We start from the raw sequence: 22,554 nt of genomic DNA, 5'->3' as shown, positions 1-22,554 counted from the left end.
GAACCTTAACTTAAAAAACAAAAAGCCAAAATTTGATTTTATTCAGACTTCTTATAAATTTGTTCACCACAGATGAAGTTTAAGTTTATCTTTTCAACAAAAATTCTAAATAACTTGAAAATTCTCTCTTCTACATAATTCAAATAAATACTATCATGATCGAACTCGCTAATTTTGTACAACGATTCAAGAACTAATTATTGTTTCATAGAAATTAAGCTCACTGATGCTAACCGACACCGTAACACTTTGGCTACGTATTTGGCTCATTAAGGAGCTGCCAACTACACTACTATGGTAGTAATCTCTCAGCATTTTGGAAGGGTCTTTGAGTTATGGAATCTTGACATGGGACTAGGGACCTCCTCTCAGAAGTAATGAAATCGATAACTCGGCCAACGAGGAGATTGATATCTTAGCTGAGTTTTTAAGCTACTCTGCATATGATGTCAAGTTCTGGGACGTTTGCAAGCAGTACAACAATCTTCCTACTACTAAAATTTTCAGGGTAAATGTTGGAGAAGGGTCTAGCGTAAGTTTCTAACTTTCTCTAGGCTTTTGTTTGAAGGGTAATTATGGCCAAGTTTTTCAGAGTCTTTCAGGTTCCCTCAGTGTCTATCTTTTGTGATTTTAACTCCTGATGTACTCGCCTCCACCCAATGATAATATTTCCTTTGCTTTTCAAAAAAATAAATATTTTTATTTAATTTTCAATTTTTATGAATTATTAGTTTAAATTTACGTTGTTGCAATCATGTCATGTACCCAAAATCACCTTCTTAGTAGCACAACTTTCACCTTATCATGTAAATGATTATGTGAACCGTGATACACAGTATTATACATAATGCAAAGCACATGTCAATATCTTAAACGAACAAACAACCATTTTATTCAACACTATCTCAAGCACGGTATATGCTGTAGAAGGATTATAAAGGTCTGTTTGATAACCATCTCTTCAACATGGCATAACATTCTGCAGGTTTGTATTCTGGTGCTGTATGGCCTCCCCCCTGTAAAATCAAGAGTAGCAAGTATTCACAGATTACATGACCAGAAAACAATAAGAACAGAGAGACTTCACAAAAGTCGATTTCTCTAACATCTAAGAGAGGTTTGTGCGACTCTCTGAGGTGGAGCACAAAATATCCAGGAGGGGGCAAGATTTTAGTTTATATGAGCGTGCCTCAAAATCTTGAAAAAAAATGTAACAATAATTTGACACATGATCTTTAAGAACTGAGTGATAACAACACAACTTTCCAAATAGAGAGAGTGATGCAATTTATATTTAGGAATAAATAGCTCATAACAAACAAACCAGCACATTTAAGGATAGAACCAACAACACTACGCAAAAGAAGATCTAAAAACCCGTTTTATCGCTATGAAATTTATTAACCAACTCATCTAAAACCTCAGAGAAAGACCCCAACATTATTTTATATTATCCTTTTATTTCTTATATAAAGAAAAATCCCCAGGCGCTTTTAAATCATCAAAATTGTATTTACGAGACATGTGGTATTTAGTACGTTGCCGAGATATGAGAAACAATGAGAGAATGAGTTATTCTAAATAAACATGTTTAATAAGAAGAAAGCTAAAATTAAAGAGATATCGATTTATTTGGGAGAAAAGTATTTAAGAAGAAGGTAGTAAAAATATAACAAGAGAGTACTTATTCGGAAAAAATAAAATATTCTTAGTAGAATGTAGACATGAGATAAATTAAGTTGAAGGTAAATAGATTTAGTGATAAAATATTTTTAGTAGAATGCAGACATGAGATATGAAGGATCAACGAGTGAAAGACTTATTTTAAAGGAGTATATTTAACGATAAGGTGATGCATTAAGGAGGAGTGTGTTAACTATTAGAATTTAATATTTTTATGTTAATTATTTTTAATATATTTTTAAATGAAATTTGCATTTAAGTTTGTAATAAAACATATAACGATGATTTATATTATGATATTAACCTACGAAATTAAACAATCCTTATATTGTATTGTTAACAAAAAATATAAGTTAGATATAAGTCACCAATAAAATTAAATAAGAACCTTTTAAATTAGTTTGTAGGTAATATATTTATATGATTTTAATTCAGGTCATAGATTATTGTCAGTAGGTTTGGGTTCAGTTGAAGTCGTTTCAATTTTGAACTTTGTTCTATATTATATGAGAAAGTGTACCGGTATATATTATAAATATATGTAAATATTAGTAACCCTGGCAAAAAAATAATAATAATTTAGTAATTATCTAATGTTCATTCTTTTTTCCGGCTAATTCATTTGACTTGATAGGAGTGCTGGACTGCCATGCTTGCTCACCAAGCACAATGAGTTGTGGTGCACTGGTGCATGTGGACATGCATGACACCACACCGACTAGTGTAAAACAGTTCAAATAATTTTTTTAAAAAAGGTCAATTACAAATTTTTATAACCTCACACAAAAACGAACTTAACCACCAAGCAGATAGTAAAAAAGCGTGACTTTTGAATAATGATCATCTAGACCAAAGTAGTTTGAGTGCGACATATTAGATAAGTTTGGTTTACATTTTTAATCAAGAAGATATAAAGTATGCACTAGATAACTAAAGTAAATAAATTTCTTACCTTCACAGTAGCAAAAGTCATTTTGTTAGAGTAAGTCCTTGTGTAACTGTACATCAAAAAGTAATAAAAACATTATTAAATTTTGAACTTTTAGTCAACTGGAGATGGTATAAAGAGGAAACAGATTAACATGGATCCTAACCCAGCATATTGGCCTTCAACAATCCATGGTCGCCAATCATCAATAATGGGGTAGTTTAGACCTCTTATCCAAGCTTGAGTTGATTGAAATGGTACAACTATGTCATGGTCGCCACTGTTGATCAACATTTAAGAAAGTTAAAGGTCAAAAGAGTGTGCTTTTGTATGTGTCCTTTACTAAAGGAATTGATTTCAATAAAATGTTTCTGGTGTGAAAGATACTTTTGTCTATCCTTTATCTTTGTAATATTTGATCCTAGAAAAACAGCTGCTTTAAAATTTTTAGTGCACGCCCAGATGTGCACACAAATTTTTTTTTCAATGTATAAGAAAAAAAAGTGTGATCTGTAAAGGGAATTGGTGAACAAAATATTAGTTCTACATTGATTGGACAGTGTGTTATGCCAAAGTATCAAAATACAAAGAGTAGTAGTATCAGGAACATTCTACTTTTGTACTTGATATACTAATGTATTCGTTACTTGGACATATATATTCTCAAAGTGTATTATTTTATAGACTTAGATACAAATTTCTCTTTCAAACTATTCAAGTAAGAAAATTTGTTGCCGAATACTATAAACTGACCTGTATACCAGAGACCTATAACCTTTTCTGCTGAGATTTGCATGATATGGTCTGGTGTCTGTGATCACCATATCATATGACAATTCATCGTTGCATCTTTGCCATGTTCCTATGGTCCCCTGTATATTAAGTCTATTCACGCTCTTATTCTTTTTTATTTAAAACTAGTGGAAGACATACCTTTCTGATATGCAGTGCTTCCTGCACACTCTCATCATTACTCCAGTAACTAGAAAGAGCGTATCCCTCATTCTGCAGTCATATAATTTAAGAGCTAAATGTAGGTAGGGATGGCAACGGGTCGGATTGGACCGGGTTTTTCAATGTCCAGATCCAAATCCGACTTCACTTTTTTTGAAATCCGACTTTACTGTATTTTTCTTCATCTCCCAACATTCAATTGCCATACCATATTTGATATATTTCAATGTGATTTTAAGTTTTTTATTTTGGTTTTTAGTTTTTATTCTAAGAGAAGTTACCCTATATATATATATACAGAGAGAGAGAGAGAGAGTGTTTTCTATGGAGTCCCCATTTCATTGGAGTCTTGGAGTCCACATATGTTCTGCAAATAAAATATAGCTTAAAATATCATGTAAAACGTGTTACAGTATCTTATAAAACATGTTTCATAAATATCATTACTTCAATAAAATCGTACCAATCTCATAAATTTATAAGTACAATATGTATGTTATGCAACATTAACATATATCTTCAGCAAACTAAGCATGTTTTATAAAATAATATATTTTACAATGTTTTACTTGTAAAATGTATGGGATCTGCAAGATTTTCAATAAAATAGTGATGTTTGTAGAACATCAATCGAAAAATAATATGTTTTTATAATATTTTAAGCTATATATTACTTGCAGAACATACGTGGACTCCAAGACTCCAATGAAATGAGGATTCCACAGAACTTGATTTATATATATATATAGAGTCTTGCTCTAGTACAAACTACTAAATACATCGTTAAATGCGAACTAATGCTTTCAAGAGTATAGGAAGGTTTGTGGGCCCCGAAAATGGGTCCCTAGGTGGGCCTTGACAAGGCCTAAGTGGGGCCAAGTGGATGGGGGTGGGCCCTAGTGGGAAAGGGGTGGGGTAGAGCATTGGCTCTTTGGCTTGTCGGGAGCCCTTCTGGGTCCTGTCCGGAGCCATAGTGAGACTTTAGTGGGTCTCAGGTGGATTGAGTGGGGGCGGGAGTGGGCCTCGAGTGGGTGTTGCCATCTAGAGGGTAGGTGATGACATCTAGGGGTGGGTGATGTCATATTGGCCTTGTTTCTCTTGGTTCGTATTTAAGGTTCGCATTTAGTGGTATGTATTTGATCATTAGAATATATATATATATATATATATATATATATATATATATATATATATACTTACTTCAGTAAAAACATCTTAGTTATGTATGTTATCTATCATAATTATACAATTAAATATAATATTAATAATTTAATAATTCACAATATGTATATATATATGTTGTGAATTATTGAATATTAATACTTAATTTAATTATATAACTATGTTATGTGTGTGTGTGTGTGTGTGTGTATTATCGGTTTTGGGTTCAGATCGGGTTTTGGGTCGGGTATAGGTTCAGAATATTTAAGATCCAAATCCAGATCCAAACTCTTTCGGGTCTAAGAACATGATCCATATTTAGATCCAAAGGGGCTTGAAAAAATTCAAACGATCAGGCAGGGTCGGGAATCTGTCGAATAGGATAAAAATGCCATCCCTAAATGTAGGTAAAAAGATAGAAGTGCAATTTTTTCAACCATGCATAAACGCTGAAACTTGTCAATTGAAGTTTTAATATTAATTTATATAAGCATCACCTAATTGATTTTAATCTATAGTAGTACGGTGGAACTTTATGTTATATTAATATACAAAATGTATTAATTTTCTCATAATAAGTGTACCATTATCAAAGACGGGGTTGCTCTAAAGTACATATTTAAGATTAAAGAAAACCAAACCAAGGCAGGAGGGTGTAGATATGAAATCTCGAAATTCCTTGAAAGCTGAATAGCTGATCAGGAAATCAATTTTCCTTCTATCATTTAGAACTAAAGAAAAAAAAAATACTTCTTTATGAAATCTTAAAATTACTTGAAAGCTGATCAAAAAATAAATTTTCCTTCTATCATTTAGAACTAAAGAAAAATAAAATACTCCCTTATATGTATTACCAGTAAGGCCGTGTTCATCTTGATGGGGTGGAATAGGATGGGAAGAGAATGGAATGACATTTGTGTTCATATTTGGGAGGGATTGGAGGAGATGTTTATAATTTTTATACCCTTAATCCATTCCTTTCGTACTATATTACAGTAGAATCCTAACCCACCCATTGTGGAAAAAATGCACCATTCTCCTTTATTATTTTCCCAACAATCTTCATCATAAAAAATTTCTACTCCCTCGTGTTTATTCACTATTCACTTCTACAATCTTTCTCTCTTCATAAGTTTTGTTTATAACTTTTTATTCCATTCTCCTCCATCCTTCCCACCATGATCGCTGGCGAATTTTTTTCATCAAGTAACCTTTTATTCCCGCATTCTTTATGGCTAAGCCATAAATGAAAATAATCTTTGCCACAGCTTAGAAATACGCACTCACATAAAGAACACCATGATTATATTTAGATTCAAACTAGTTAGCTAAGTCCTTTTACACATACAAAATCTGATATGGAGAGTAAAGAAGTAAGGAAGGAGGACATACACGGCATTTGATCGGAGAAAATGCTACTTTAAGATTCTTGTGTTCTTCAAATTTATCCACAACAGCTGTTTGTACATTAAATAATGACCTGCGCAGCGGCTCAGCACAATTTTTCTCCAATATTTGTGGTGCAAAGAGTCCACTCCTACACTGAAGAAAAGTACTTGCAACATTACTAAGTGAAAAATACAATGTAACAGTGCGATGCTTAACAAATTAAAGCGTGATAATCTCACCAGGTCATAAGCCTCTGTCGCTTTTGAACACTCTGCATTATCAGAATCTGACATCTGATCACCAAGTATGCAATTTCTCCTCAATGACTGTAACCAAAAAAGCTATTAATTTAACAAGGATATGATAAATTAAATTCATCAGAGGATAAGAAGTAACGATGTATAGAACTAACCTCATATGTTTCATCTGATATAATTCCCATTCCATGAGCAAAGCTGAAGCCATAGTTTCCCTCAGGAGGGAATGTTTTAGGATTTCCAAGTAGGTAACCCTGAAATTGAACACCAGAATTTAAGCAAGCTGGTGGATGGATTCTTGTTCAATCTATATATTTTATGCTCGTATTGTTGAGTATGTCTCTTTTACCTTTAAAAATACAAGTAGAATTCAGGAGGATGTCATAAAAACCTCTTTTTTCTCGAATAAATTTAAAGTACTAAGTATAATTTTTTCTTTAAGAGATACATTTTGGATTATTTATTTCAATTAATATTTAATGAAATCCTTGATGTTCGAGGAGGTGTTCTGTTGAAATTAACATTTAACAATAAATAGATAAAAGAGGACCGGTCAATAATAGTATCTGCAAGATTTAGTCAAGTGGATAACCCTTTTTCTTTTTGCCAGAGTGATATCCCTCACTCTCGGTAACAAGACTTTGAGCGTTTGAGTCCTAGTGGAACACAAAGTTTCTCAGCATTTAAGTTTCCTGTAATTGATTTAACCAATCAAATGGTCGTAGCTGTAAGATTTAGTTATCTAGTTGACATTTTCGATATCTTTATGTTGCTTAAGAGGTGATGATCATTGTAAATAATGCATATAAACAATCTTGGTCCTGAAAAAGAATACATATCATCACATATTTCAAATTACAAACCTTGAGATTAATGGGAAGCTCAGGACCTGCTTCAGCTTTATTTTCTGCACCATTGTAAATCATGCATAGTAGATGACTATAAACACTTGACAACATTGTCAAATTTATCCTTTTTTAAAATGTATGTATAATGCACTCTTACCATTTGAGATCATTTGTGTGATAATTGGAACAAAGATTCCTGAGTAAGAGTCTCCAGCAACATAAAATGAATTTGAAAGGAACTGAGGATGACTAATGAACCACTGCAAAACACTTTAATTATAATTAGTCACTGATGATAAGTATTTGAGAGTAGAAATAGATTTGCACCCTTTTTAAGAAATGTAAGTATTTAAGAGTAGAAATAGATTTGCACCTTTTTTAAGAAATGTAGGGCCTGAGCACATGCTTGGGTGTCATTAGAGTGAGAAGCAATAGACGTCTTGCTGTAAGAAAAACCGACACCAACAGGCAACTCCAGAAATATTATACTCGCGGCCTACAAGTCATTCAAACCCACACAATACTTTTAATAAACATCACTGGATTAATCCACGTGAGACTTTAATGTACTTGCTCTACAAGTCAATGTGCACTCAATGTAACAAAAGTAAATTTCTCTGCATAATTCAAGGACAAACTCAAAGGTAAGTTATTGTTCATATGGATATGCCGAGATTACATATACTTCCTCTGATCCATATGTGCTTGACTTTTTTCATGTATTTTTAAGAAACTCAATAGTTAAAATTAATATTTCTCAGTTTTTGTTTTCTGAATAAAAATATATTATACATCTTAAACTTCATTAAAAAAATAAAATTAAAAACAAATAATTTTAACAATAGTCAAAAATCTTGAAAATGTATGAAAAAGTCAAGTCTTACATAATGGACCAGAGGGAGTACTTTAGACTAATTTCACCTTATTAAATCTTTAAAATAGTTTTATACAATGAATCTTGTCATATTTTGGTTTTTTAAGTTAAAAACTATTTATATCATGGAATGGGTGGGATTAATGGTTTAGTCCACGCACTATCCTAATAATTATATTCACATTGAAATGTGTACAAATTACAAACTGATTTCCAAGAATATAACATTATATTGTAGCAAACACAAATAGATACAATGTAATACATCATATGAGAAACAAAAAGGTTACTCATGAACTATCTTGCACAAAACGGGAAAACATATCGTGTGGCATCTCTAATCTAATTTTTGTATGCATATATATCGTTCTATGAAGAACATTTAACAGTGTCTCGTGAGCTTTAGCTTGGTTAGGAAACAATTAATGAAAACCTTTTTCACGAAGTGCCCCCTTTTTTACCTGATCAACAAGTTATCTCTTCCATCTATATCCCAAATCTCTCTTCCCTCAGAAAACTCATGAGCACGAGTAAGAAAGTTCATTCAGTTTCCTTTCTCTCCATTACTCTCAACTTCTTTCATTCTGGTTTCCCATTCAGTTCCAACAAAACTTGGAAACATACTGTTCAGAAAAATTTCTAACAGATTTTTTGTCTGATTTTGAAATTGTTATAAGATGTTACATAGAATAAAATGCAGATACTGCTGCCACTAACTCCAGTAAGTACAACTCATTTACCACTTATATGAGTTACTGAGAATTAGGCACATGGCGAATCACTATATGCATGCTTTGTTCGTTTAATGGAATTAGTTTCTGCCTTCTCGACAATGGAAATTTGCATCGAGTTTATCATATTTAGTACATTGGGAAGGTCCTGTGCACTATTCTTTGCCACTTTCCAGTTCATTTTGGAGGAACTATAAGAATCTACCCTCACCCAAGTCCCAAAGTATTAGAAAAGAAAATTTTATATTCATAGGTGGACATAATCACCTTTGTCCATGTGTGCGGATTTAAGATCAGGGTGGGCAAAGTCCCATCATACTCCACTTGCTTATAATATAATGGACCTGCATATACACAAGATTGACAGGGGCATGCAAGTAAATTTAATTATAGAATTCATAAACTGAAATTAAAAATAAAAAATAAAACTTAAAACCACACAAGGATGTTGAATTGGACAAAATAAATAAATCAGGGCATAAATTTGCAGGCTGCTAATATGGATGCAAGTAGGAAACAACTAGGAAAGAAAGGACATAGAAGCAAATTTATCAGAGCCTTGTCTAAATGCTTATTGGTGCACTTATCTGATCAAATGTCCATCTAATTGAATTCTTATTTTTAGAAATAAGGACTGCTAAAAATTTGCTTGGTTCGACAAGCTTTTTAAAGACTTTCAACTTTTATTGAGAAGCTGTGGAAATGAAAGGTGCAGTAGGTAACTTTTGGAATCCCCCCTCTCTCTCTTTATCTTCAAAAAAATCCATTTAGATCTACTATTACAACTTTTTGAATATGCAATAGTTAAAACAACACCAATGCTATGCTATGCTACTAAGGAGTTTCATTTTGGATGCAAATATGCATAAATGCATCCTTGGTTCTATATTTAATGCCAAAGATGGATATATGCATCCCTGCCCCATCATCAGTCACTCTAAATGGAAGGGAAGTAGCATTGTACATCACCAAAAACATATATGGAGTATTTAAGAGTTAAAATAGTTTGTAGAATTTGAAACTCGTTATGCAACTAGCATGCGCAACATTAATTTCAGCTTCAAAAAGCAATTTTTGGAGCTATTTTGCATTTAGCATTGGACTTCCTCTTGTATATGTAATGATGAATGATAATGAAAACTTATTGTGGTAAAATTTGGTAACAGTAGTAAGTTTTTACTCCTCAACCATTTGGCCCGTGAGTGTTCAGTCCTAGTGCTTGTCTCTAGTCGAGCCATGCCAGCGAGAATTGCCTATAAAATTATTCCCACCCAGAGTTCGTGGGAGATCGAGAACTAATTATTAATATGCAAGATCATCAATGGCATCGAGAAGCAAGATTAACAATGGCATTCAGATAATAGATCAACTATAGGTTTCTGAAGTGCAAATTTCCCTTCCAATGACAATCCTGATCAAACGACCACGGTGGCGGTGCTGAATATGGGGTGTAGGAAGGAATATGTGTTTGGTAAAATTTGGGGCTGAATATGTTGATTGAGGTGTTTGGCTGTGTGATGAAGTTATTTGATAAAACGCTGCTAAGGAATGTCGTCTCTTTGAGATAATATCTAAAGAAACTGTGACTATCTAAAGAACAATAGAATAAAAGCAATAGAAATGAGAAATATCTTAAAAATTGAGGTAATATTATAATTTAATCATAAATTCAAGTGGGAATAGAGCTATTTTGATCTTCGGATCCATTATGACAAACTACCCTAATAACGGCGATGTCCATGGCAGTTTCGTGTCGTTCCTAGCATGTTGAGTCCTTGAACCCCTGGTGGACAATAATCACCTATGGAAATAATAATTATATGAATTTTCTATGACATATGTTCTTGCATGGCTTTTCCTAGTTCCTATTTGTGACAATTGACAAATTTATCAATGGGAACAAGAATGAGAATCATTAACTATAAATGTGAAGTTCTTTAAACACATAATAGAATTCTATTCCAATGATACAAAGCCCAGGCTACACATATCAGTTACAGCTTATAAGTTATATCTATAGGCGGAGAGGAAGAAAATACATGACAGAAAGAATCGCCTAAAAAATAAGAAGCTCCGTGATTTCCTTTTAAGTAAACTTGTTTGACTCTATAAAAACTGAAAACTGGTTTCTACAGTTTCTTTATATCAATATAAATTATAATAATAATAAAGTGGTGCGTACCGATTTCATAAGCAAGGGCAGTGAAAGAAGAACAACCAGGGCCTCCGGTGATCCAAAGAATAAGAGGATCGACATCTGGATTTCCCTGAGACTTGACAAAGTAATAGAATAACTGAACGTCCTCTGTTTCATCCACCCCGACATACCTAATAACATCAGAAAAAAAAATCTCCAGAGCACGTTCAAATTAAGGGGAATTTGCTTTTAGAAGTGTTTTAAAAAAAAATGTTATTTATTTGAGGAACAAATGAACAATTTTTTACTATTAAAAACGTACACTGATTTGGAGACTAAACGTGAATTGTTACTTGCGGGGTTGCTGGGTCGTGGTTGTGTAGTCTGTCTCCTTTTCAATTTTCAAGTTTGATTCAAGAGTGGGTTGATTTGGATTGGATTCGGAATTCGATGATATGAGATTTTAAATAAGTTTGACACGTGGATTATATATGTACTTTGCATTTGTAATAGTTATTTTTGTAATAAAATTTTAGATTAATAATTGTGTTGTATTTTAGTTTTGAATTTAATTTTATTATTTGAAAAGTCGGGATGTTTCTTTCGATTTACATGTCCACTTTTAAGGGAAAAAATTATTTTAAATTAGTTGTGCACTTTAATTTTCACTGCAAAATCATATTTCCAAATTCTACACTACATATCTCTTATTTATATTTTCTACATCAATCTCATTCATGATCATTTAATATAATTAATTTGTGAAGATTCACTTTTTTTTAAACGGTGTGATATTTTGAAAGTGGATATCTATTTTAAAACGGAGAGAATAGTAATTAATTGAGTTTATTTTTGAATTATAAAATTATTCTGTATATACGTTAAAAAAATCATGTAATTCCAACCATATCCCAAAATAATATTTGAAATCAAAATTCAAGATATTTGAAGCAAATCAAAACATCTCTAATATATTAGTTATTTAATGTCTGGAGGTTTCCTCATTTTATTTTTAATAATAAAATATTCACTTCTCATCATTTTTACCCATTGAAGCGGGAATCAGACTTGGTCAGTGAAGGGATTAATCGGATGATCGGGGATTAATCGAAATGATTAACCGCATCATGAATCGGAATTAATTAAATATTATTTTTAAATTTATATACAATTATCATATTATATATTTTATAAATCAAAATATGAATTTATTTTTATAAATTTTCTACAAAATAAAACTAAAAAAAAAAAAATCGCAAATTAGTGTCTAACTTAACATGCATGTCCTTGAATCAAAAGAAACCACGTGTATGTGAGCTGAGATAGACTTACCCTGTCGTGAGTTGAAAAGGGAGCCGTCCTCCGAAACCTGGAAGATACTCGATCACTGGTGAATGAAAGTCGGCTTGGCTACCTAGCTTTTCCACTACCCCGCTTACAACAACAACAAGCAATAATATGTTAATAAGATATCGCGAATTTCGATACATTAGATTTCGTGTCGTAACAAATCCATGAATTAGCTGGAGTGTATATGTAAGTGGCTCGTGCTCCATGTTTTTCTGCTGCCGCTGCTTCTTGTTGAATTATATACTCCCTCTGTTTTTTTTTATATGACACTTTTGACTTGGGCACGTAACTTTAGGTGGGTTGACCGGATAGTAAAAAACATTATTTTTGATTGATTTTTTTTGTGAATTAAAATTTTGATTGTATATTTTTATTCAGAAAAAGAAAAATTCAAAAATAATATTTTTAACTATCCGGTCAAAGCACTTAAAAGTGTGTGCCAAAATGTCAAACGTCATATATTAAAAAACAGAGGGAGTATATGCTTATTCATCGATCACATTGTATGGCTACGCATGTATAAACTCACAGTTCCGTCCACGTTATTGCTACTGGAATCGGTTCAAAATTTATTGGTTGATTTGGACTTGCAGTTAGATACAGGACATAGGTACCAAACCATATCAATATTATCTACCCAACAACGTCGTTTTCAAATACAAATCAATCGGATTTTCTGATGTGTGGATGGATTTTCACTCGCTCCAATTTCATTAATAATGATGATCCCCTCATGCACAAAAATCTTCCCCAATCAAAACGATGTAGCATATTTGTCTTTAAAAAAATTACATTTATTTTAAAAAATTTCAATATCTACTTGCTTTATATTTATATTGTAGAGAATGGCCATTTCTTGAAATGGCTTAGTTTTCCATTTCTGGAGTAAAGTACACAAAATTATATTGCAGTTTTGCATTGATCACATATTACACAATCTTTTGGATGTTACTTCCTGCGTCTCAATATATAAGTCTTTTTTGACTTTTGACTATATTTTGACTGAAATTTATAGATATTATATAATCAAAAATAAAATATTACACAATCTTTTGGATGTTACTTCCTGGGCTCAATATATAATCGTTTAGCCAACGTCCATCAATTTTACTTGTCCCCTCGAAAGTCCACGTTGTGTCATTATTGTACTTACCCACAGATGAACCACCAGACAGTTGAGCACTTAATACTTGGTTTCATGCATCTTTTCTCATAAACTCTGACTCATGTACTCTCAACATTTTTAAACACACTGTCTCTGTATTGAACTTGCAGAATACTCGAAGATTTGATGTCAAGAGTGGAATATCATTACCTGCAATTTTTGTAGCTCAAAGTAGAACTAAAGCAAAAACCGAAGACTATAGGGGAGGCCTGTCCTATGATTGGCCTTCAGTACCAAAATTATCAGCGTAAATTTTGAGGAACTAGAGCACGATCACTTAAGATTGTAAAATATAAACTGCACGTATTTGAATTATTTTTCCACTTTATATATTTGCTCGGCTTGACCTAGACAGAAACTCTTGATTTGGACCCGAGCCTAAATTAAAATTTCCTTTGCTGGCGAATTGCTGCTGCATCAACAACAGTGACAGTTTGTTACAGAGGTTTGTCGGATATCCATCTTTCAAACATAGCATAACATTCTGCTGGCTTGTATTCCGGAGCTGTATGGCCTGCGCCCTGAGAATACAGTCACACACACCGATTTATACTTTAGTAAAGGAAAGGACAAGATTACATATAAACTGAGAAGAAAATATAGGATGGTTAACTGTAGCAGAGAGATTTGTTACCTTAACAGTAGCGAACGTCATTTTGTTGGAGTAAGCCCTAGTGTAACTGCAAATCCACGAGATAGATGACCATTTCAAAATCAAATTTTTAAGTCTTCTGAAGAATATTACAAAATATCTGTTGGTGATTACTGGAATAAGTATCTTACCCAGCATATTGGCCTTGGACAATCCATGGTCGCCATTCATCTACAATGGAGTAGTTCAGATCTCTAATCCAAGACTGAGTTGATTGAAATGGAACGATCATGTCATGGTCACCACTGTTGATCACAGTTCGACAAAAAAACACAAGTGGATCGACGTGTTAAAAAAATAAGTACAATGATTTTACTTGGGTATTTATGAAAAAAAAAAACCTCAAAGAAATACCATTACTTCATGGAAGTGCTTGCTTGCTGAGTCTGCCCAAATACTCTAATACTTTTGAACATAAATGAAAGTAATTTGTTTAACGGCACATAGTTTCTTTATCTAGTTGATCACAACTTATTCGATTCGATGTAAAGCTTGATTTATATAAAAGCATATTGTATCACTTTTCTACTGTTAAAGAGAAACATCATGCGACTTGCCACATACACAATTCAGTTCTAAAACATGGCACTGAGGGCCCTATTCAAAAGAAACTGTTCTCTTTCAATTTCACTTCCTCCCTCCCTCAACTCCTTTGTCAAATTTTGGAAAGTACATATTAGACCAATTGAGCATGATTGTAGTTATATTTAAAGTTTATAAAACAATCCATGAGTGCATACACTCTGCACCAAAAAATTGATAATTTTTTTCCACATTATTGTAACTTAAGATGAAAACATAGCTAAATCAAAGCAGGAGGCCTTATATAATTAATCTCAAAACGAATCATTAATATATTTTGAAACAAATCATTAATAAATCAACATTTTCTTATGAAATAGCATCCGAACTTACCTGTATATTAGAGATTTATAGCCCTTCCTGCTTAGATTTGCATGATACACTCTACTATCCGAAACATCATATTCGTAAGGCAAAGCATCTCTGCATCTTTCCCATTCCCCTGTAGTCCCCTGTATTGAACATGCTGTTTAGTTCTACATTCTTTTTTCAAAGATAAGTCAGGACATCTGGACATACCTTTCTGACACGCAGTGCTTTCCGGACATTATCGTTGTTAAACCAGTATCTACAAAGCCGGTACCCAGCAAACTGCAGTACCATGATAATGTAAAATCTTTAATGCATGATCATTTAATCATTTTGTGTATGATTTATCATTTATATAACCAAGAGCTTAACTGTCATGAATAGAGATCAGAACCAGTGCATTATAGTTGTAGTAGGATGTGTGCGTGTGTGAGTACACACAAATTGTTTCATTACTATTATATCATTGTTAACTTTTGACAACATTATAAACTATGATTCAATATACTTGTATGTCATTGCTTCCAGCTTGGTCTTCTTTTTTGAAAGGCAAGCAGAGTTTTAGCTAGGGTTCTTAGCTTGGCACTCGCTCACATTTGAAAGCTCAACCTTTTCTTACGAAAAGAAGAGGGGTTCAAATAGGCTACAATGCTGCTGATTTGTTTATAGTTGATGATTACTTTACAGAAGAATAATAGGGGATGACATGGTGGGTTTTAGTTGGAAGCTTAATATTTTGTACAAGCTAACTTTGGATATGGCATATAACATGAATTTGTAGATTCATTAAGATAGTTCACCAATAACAAACACTCTTCTTCACTCTCCTCAGCAAAATTTCCAGCACAGCCGAGTAACAAATCACAAGTTTTTGTTGAAGCATGAAATAAGCATTCACTGAAATTCTTAAATATTTTGAATATGCTTAAATTTTATATATAAGCATACTTAAGAATTTCAGTGAGAAGAATCATGATAATATTCTACTCTTCTTAGTTTAATTATGATTTGTAGTGAACTTAATCTATGCATACATACATCACCACTTCAGTTGAATTGACTCAGACAAGCAGTCATGCACATATTTAAATTTTCAATGAGGACTTAAGTTAAGGAGGACATACACGACATTTAAGTACAGAAGAGGATGACTTAATATTAGTTCTCTCTGCAGATCCATGCATAAAAACTCCTTTTTTATCAGACAGTGACCTTCGCAGCTCGGGTGGATATTCATCACATATATTCTCCAGAACTTGTTCATAGAAAAGTCCACTGCGCAACTTGAAATGTATATAGATATAATAATTTTAATCAACTGAAAAAAAAAAAAATAACCATGGTAACTTTACCAAATCAAGAATACAAGGCTAACCTGATCAAAAGCATCTAAACAACGTGAACACTCTAAACTGTCAGTATCTTGCTTCTCATAGCCAGATCTACAACTCTGCTTCAATGACTGATGTAGGAAAAAGTAAAAACTATTAATCGATATGGCTAGTGACATATATATTCATCAAACAAATATGGATTTAAGATTACTAGAACTAACCTCATATAGTTCATCCGAAATAATACCCATACCATGAGCAAAAGGGATAACAAAGTCTTGGTCAGCGGGGAATGTTTTAGGATTTCCAAGCAAGTAACCCTGTAACCGGATACCAGAAGCACAGCTTAAAAAAATATAGGATAGTTACCTTCTCAGGTAAATCTCTAGCTCATTACTGCAGCATTTTTTTCATTTCTTTTCTTATCGCAATGTCCATTGTTTATACACTGCCTTTAATTAAACAGTTGTATTTTTTTTTTGTATTAAATATTAATCTAAGTTGGTCATATATATCATAGCAAGTTTGACGAAGTGATGCATCAAGGTTACCATGATGACGAATTAAATTAATGCAATAAGCTTTAACTGTGTGACATGGTTAAAATTTGTAAGAATGTCTATAAGATATGGTCAAAATATTCAGCATGTCTGATCAATGGATATTGTGAATCCCAATTAGTGATAATATCCTATATGAAGCCTGAATGGATAGAACCCAAATAATTATTGGTTGAATGGCCGCAGATACTAAAAGTATCTTTATATATCATAAATATTACTTACCTTGAGATTGACAAATTGTTCAAGGCCTGCTTCGTTTCCTACATTGTCACCATAATAATAAGTTCAAAAAACACTTTACTAGATTCTCAAATGTTCAAGATTTGTTTCAAACACTTTATTGTAGTCTTACCGTTTGAGATCATTTGAGTGAGAATCGGAACAATAATTCCAGAGTAAGAGTCTCCACCAACATAGAATGGATTTGAACGGAATTCAGGATGACCAATGAACCACTGAAAATCATAATTTTGTTAGACATTAAATTAATACCTTGAATGCAGACAACAAATGTATGAATAGCTGAATGATACATTATACACGGATGATCATTAGATCCGTACCTTCCTCAAGAACTGGAGGGCTAGAGCACATGCTTTGGTGTCAGTAGAGTGAGAAGCAGAGGATGTCCTGCCATATGAAAAACCAGTACCGACCGGAGAATCCAGAAATATTATATTTGCTATCTGTAAATTGATTCTCACCATATATCAAAATCATCATTCATATATCAATACCCAACTGGGAGTTCATCTGTGTCTGTCTTATGAGATAAAAGGAATAATACTATCAATAGCTAAATTATAATCCTTATAAACAAACATTACAAAACGTGAAATTTGATTCCAACCTTTTAACATTTATAAACAGTGGAGTAGTAATGAGATTGAAGTCGTTGAAATTATTTATGCAAATCAACATTTGAGAACTTTCTAAGTTAAAATGGAGGCAAATGAGCATAATAAAGTCAGGTTTTTCGTTGGAAGGTTATGTATTAATTCACTAGCTACCAAGAGCTAAACAGTAAGAAATCATACTAATCAGAAGTGTTTCATTTGCAACTACAACTCAAAATTTGGAAAATTCTGATCCCATATTATATGCAAAATCTGTTACAAGAGCTAAGACAATCGTGATGGGAACATGCTTTTCCGTTGAGGATGGTGGGTTCTTGTATTGCATACGTAAAATATTACTTGGTATTTCAAGCAGATAACACACCTTAGTCCATGAATTGAGATTTCGAACTAGGGTTGGCAAGGTTCCGTTGTAGTCTACTTTCTTAAAATATAACGGACCTGCAGTTAAACTTTATACATTATCAATGTGACTGCCAAAATAACCGAGGTCAGGTAATGAATGACTGGAAATCTGTAATATAATCTATGAATTATGGATGACAAAGTACTCTAATCAGCTAATACAATACATGGATTAAATTAAGAGTTTTTCTGAAAATGAAATAGATTTGGTAACTTTAATTTTCTTACCGCATTTTTTACCATTTAACTTCAGTAAAATAATTAATGATATTCGTCAAAAAAAAAAAAAATTAATGATATAGACATAGAATTATACAATAAAGCCTTTGAAAGATTTCCGTCATATTATCTTTTATCACTAATATAAGAGAATTTAACAAATATTTATCTGAATGTTAGAGGAACAAAGTGAAATCTAAGGATAATGAAGCTTTTCGACAAAATCACTTTGGTTGATTAAAAAAAAGATATGATCAATGAAGCCGATACACATATTAAGTCTATCTAGTGGCTTCTCAAGATTTTGCTGTAATTGTTAACTGAACATGATATCAAAACTTTAAATTTGGTCCTCTAAGGCTCTAACATGGTATTAAAACTTAACTAAACCTGAGAGCCAGAATATATTTGTCAAACTTTATTCAAGTTAACAGGGTCCGATATTGTGGACACTGAAGATGAAAATTACCCCCAAAGATGAGGTTCAGATGATCCATTCTTCAATATATACATTTAAGCACATCTACTGCCACGATATGTTCCATTCAGCTGGCTGAATACTATTTAATAAGCTTATATGATATAAAATATGTAATAATTTGTAAAACAAACATTCTTAAATTTTATTCTGTCTTCCATTATATTCATACTACATTCTATTCATACGAGTTTTTCTCAGAGTTCGACATCAATGCTAATTCCTGCTTAATACTTTTTACATATCTGTTCTAACATATCATCATACAAAACTGAGGGGGTGTTTGGATGGTAGATGGGAATGAGAATGAGGGGTATGGGAATGAGTATCCCAAGGAGTGTGGAAGGAATGATTTACCCATCAAGTGGAAATAAGGTTCCCATTCCATACCACAAAATGGCTAATCCAAACACCAACATATGGTTTTGAGGTTTTGATTCCCGTTAACCGGACTCATTAACCAATAACCAAAGGCCCCCTGAAATTCTTTATTTTTTTTCTCTTCTGTTCTCTCTTACACCCTTCTCTTCTCTTTTAATTTGTTCATAATTTTTCATCATATTCTTCCGTTTCTGCCTCATTACATCACTTCTATTTGATAGTGTTTGTGCCTTGATGAATATATAAAAACTTGCCAGTACAATATAACAATGAGAAGGGGCAGGAGTAAAGTGATACGAGTACATACCAATTTCATAAGAAAGGGCAAAGAAGGAAGAACAGCCAGGGCCTCCTGAAAGCCAAATAATAAGAGGGTCCTCTGTTGGATTTCTCTCCGACTTGACAAAATAATAGAACAATTGCACATCTTCATTTTCATCCACCCCCACATACCTAACAATACAAACTTCTCCGTAAAGAACAGCACAGAATTGGAATTTAATACAGGGCTTGCAACACAAAAAGTATGCATGTTCACAACAGCAGGGGCTAACCTAAGCTTAAATTCCGACTGAACTACTAAAATCAACAGAATTTTTTTGCCAAATAAACCTCAACTTTGCTTGGCAAAAATAACAAGAAATTTTTTAAAGCCTCAGCTTACTTCCAAAAGTTAAAGATGCATATTCTAGTCCCGCCTATTTCGGAATCCTGGTTAAGCTAAGGTATATATGCAGTTAAGGAGAAATGAGGTAGTGAATGACATACCCAGTTTGCAGATGAAAAGGAAGGGGTCCTGGGAAACCAGGAAGGAACTTGATGGGCGGTGAGTGAGAGTCTGCATGCACCTGCCTCACCCAATACTGTGAAATCCCAACAAAAACAAGCAGCAGCAACAAATGTAAATGGTGGCATACATTTTTCACCATTTTCAAATTTTGATTTTCTTCAGTGCATGCTCTGCCAAAACACGAAGCATTGTGTATATGTATTTATGTTTACAATCTATTATGGTCCTACCTACTACTACAGGATCAACCATGTCTTCTTTAAATGGAGCCATACGGAGACTGGTGAGTATACCCACCCCTGTAGTTTATACCCGCCTGTCAAACCTGTGGACTCCCTGATTTATAATTTCTTGAAAGAGTAATGCTAGGTTCACAGAAACTGATACAGAAATATGCACAGAATGACGTGGATTTCACTATCATCTGTGCTCTGTCATTTTTTGTTTACAGACATGGATTCCATTCTCATCAGTGCTATGCCATTTTCTTGATTTAGTTTTATAATCTCCTTGTGTAGCTTTGTTCTCTGATAGTTTTTTTTCCTCTTAAGTTTTTAGTCTTAAAGTCTACAACTATCTTTTTATACATATAAGTTATATATTTAATCAGTTTCTCAACAACTTTTTTATATAAAAAAATATATTTATATCATATTTTTAATATTTTTCTATCTACTTTTATTAACCAATATATTAATTATATATAATATTATCGTTGTAATTTGACATGTTTATTGCTTTTAGTAGATAATTTATTTAATGTACTTTTACCAGACTTAGTTATTTTATATTTTAAAAAATTTAAGTATATATTTTGTTATTTATAATTTAACTTTAACAACATATTTGTCGTATATGAAATATTTTTATACTATCATTATCTTTTTGAATAGTATTTATTATTTTTAAATTAGGATATTAAATATTTTTACTTTTTAACTTTTTTTACCAAAACAAGTTTTACCCTAAATATTGATAAGTTAACAATCTCATAGCAAATAATATTAGTATTTTTATATTTTAATAGTATAAATATATTTTATTTACTATAAATTTGTTATTCGGATTCTAAGACATATGTTTAAAAAAATTCTTAATATAAAATAAACAAATTTCATAATATATAAAATTTCAAAAATTTATTTTGTTATTCATATATTATTCTTAACGTAAAATATATGTTAAATAAAATATGTCTATACTATTATGTATGTGTATAAAAATTTTAAAATATAAAATAACTAAGTCGGGTACAAAAGTATAGTAATAAAAGGAAGAAAATGTCAAATTACAAAATAATATTATATATATAATTAATATATTGGATAATAAAAGTAAAAAAGAAATATATTAAAAATATGATACAAATATATTTCTTTATATAAAAAGGTTGTTGGGGAGATGATTAAATATATAACTTATGTGTATAAAAAATATAGTTGTGGACTTTAAGACTAAAAACTAAAGATGAAAAAACAAGCAAAGTACAAAGTTAAAAACAACTAGAGTATAAAGTAAAAAAAAGGATCAGAGTACAAAGCAAGGAGAGTATAAAGCTAAACAAGAAAATGGCAGAGTACTGATGATAGTGGAATCCACGTCTGCAAACAAAAAATGACAGAGAACAATAATAGTAGAATCCACGTCATTCTGTGCATATTTTTGTATCAGTTTCTGTGGACCTAGCATTACTCTTCTTGAAAACCAGTACAGGGGAAAAATACGAGAAAAGGCTAATTATCACATTGATAAATAATGTTTCAAATATTTTAAATAAACCCAAATGTAATTCTTCACTCTAAATGTTATATCATCTAATTTTCTTTTTAACAAAATCAAAATTTAAGTTACGTTTTGAGCTGAAAATCTAATTTTAAACAACATTTTGAGTTGAACTGTTTTAAAAAAAAAAAAGTGAAAACGCTACGTGATACTATGTTTTAAGTATTAAATTTCTCAAAACTTAACATAAGTTAACGTTCAGAATCATATTTGAGTCATTTTTCAGCATCTATATTTGAAGCATTATTTCTCAAAGAAAAGAAAAATACTAAAGAGGCCAATTTTTTTTTCAAAATACTTGTATGTTTTTTATTTATTGACCAACTTTCCTAATAAAAATATGACACCAAGGACATTACCCCAAAAATTCAGTATAGTGCCTATATTATTTGTACGTATTTACATATTCTTTTTTGCAACACAGCAGTTGGTTAAAATTAAATCTAATATATTAAATTGACTTAATGAGATTCAACTAGAACAATTAATATTTAATAAAATTACTTCTGTTGTTCAAATATTAAATTGAATTAATGAGATTCAACTAGAACAATTGATATTTAATAATATTATTATTTTGGTTCAGATATTAAATTGAATTAATGAGATTCAACTAGAACAACTGAAATCTGATAATATGATAATTGTGGTTCAATATGTAGGACATATGAGTAATATATATGCATTTGATTTCAATTTAAATATTTTGTCCAAAATTAGATTTT

The 22,554-nt window shown here is 31.9% G+C and overlaps 2 protein-coding genes across 2 annotated transcripts; both read right to left on the bottom strand.

Annotated features, from left to right (window-relative positions):
• Positions 1-776: 776 nt before the first annotated feature.
• LOC108214128 (serine carboxypeptidase-like 17) lies at positions 777-12,549 on the bottom strand. Its single transcript, XM_017385929.2, has 14 exons — positions 12,295-12,549; positions 11,008-11,153; positions 9,093-9,169; positions 7,594-7,716; positions 7,378-7,480; positions 7,236-7,279; positions 6,528-6,626; positions 6,355-6,441; positions 6,119-6,268; positions 3,545-3,616; positions 3,365-3,483; positions 2,778-2,891; positions 2,636-2,681; positions 777-1,016 (listed from the first exon to the last, which is right to left on the bottom strand). The coding sequence occupies exons 1-14, from the start codon at positions 12,516-12,518 to the stop codon at positions 933-935; spliced, it is 1,488 nt and encodes a 495-aa protein (XP_017241418.1). The 5' UTR covers positions 12,519-12,549; the 3' UTR covers positions 777-932.
• Positions 12,550-13,754: 1,205 nt separating this feature from the next.
• On the bottom strand, positions 13,755-20,284 carry LOC108214129 (serine carboxypeptidase-like 12). The gene is made up of 14 exons (XM_017385932.2): positions 20,026-20,284; positions 19,565-19,710; positions 18,139-18,215; positions 17,481-17,603; positions 17,270-17,372; positions 17,140-17,177; positions 16,576-16,674; positions 16,396-16,482; positions 16,145-16,303; positions 15,231-15,302; positions 15,045-15,163; positions 14,261-14,374; positions 14,112-14,157; positions 13,755-13,998 (listed from the first exon to the last, which is right to left on the bottom strand). Exons 1-14 carry the CDS (start codon positions 20,184-20,186, stop codon positions 13,915-13,917), a joined length of 1,428 nt encoding a protein of 475 aa, XP_017241421.1. The 5' UTR covers positions 20,187-20,284; the 3' UTR covers positions 13,755-13,914.
• Positions 20,285-22,554: the final 2,270 nt, after the last annotated feature.

This window comes from Daucus carota, chromosome 3 (genome assembly GCF_001625215.2).
Source record: "Daucus carota subsp. sativus chromosome 3, DH1 v3.0, whole genome shotgun sequence".
Lineage (NCBI taxonomy): Eukaryota > Viridiplantae > Streptophyta > Magnoliopsida > Apiales > Apiaceae > Daucus > Daucus carota.
The sequence above is the reverse complement of the archived record's forward strand: the minus strand, read 5'-3'. Positions and strand labels throughout refer to the sequence as shown.

Bases quoted from the DNA above. Each gene is read 5' to 3' on its own strand.
- LOC108214128 (XM_017385929.2), bottom strand. From the start codon at position 12,518: ATGGAGCACGAGCCACTTACATATACACTCCAGCTAATTCATGGATTT. The intron at 7,481-7,593 runs GTGCAAATCTAT...AGTGTTTTGCAG, and splicing joins CCCTACATTTCTTAAAAAAG to TGGTTCATTAGTCATCCTCA. The intron at 2,682-2,777 runs GTTAGGATCCAT...TTTGATGTACAG, and splicing joins GTTGAAGGCCAATATGCTGG to TTACACAAGGACTTACTCTA.
- LOC108214129 (XM_017385932.2), bottom strand. From the start codon at position 20,186: ATGGTGAAAAATGTATGCCACCATTTACATTTGTTGCTGCTGCTTGTT. The intron at 16,483-16,575 runs GTTAGTTCTAGT...TTCCTACATCAG, and splicing joins TTTCGGATGAACTATATGAG to TCATTGAAGCAGAGTTGTAG. The intron at 13,999-14,111 runs GTAACAAATCTC...CTGTATTCTCAG, and splicing joins TGACGTTCGCTACTGTTAAG to GGCGCAGGCCATACAGCTCC.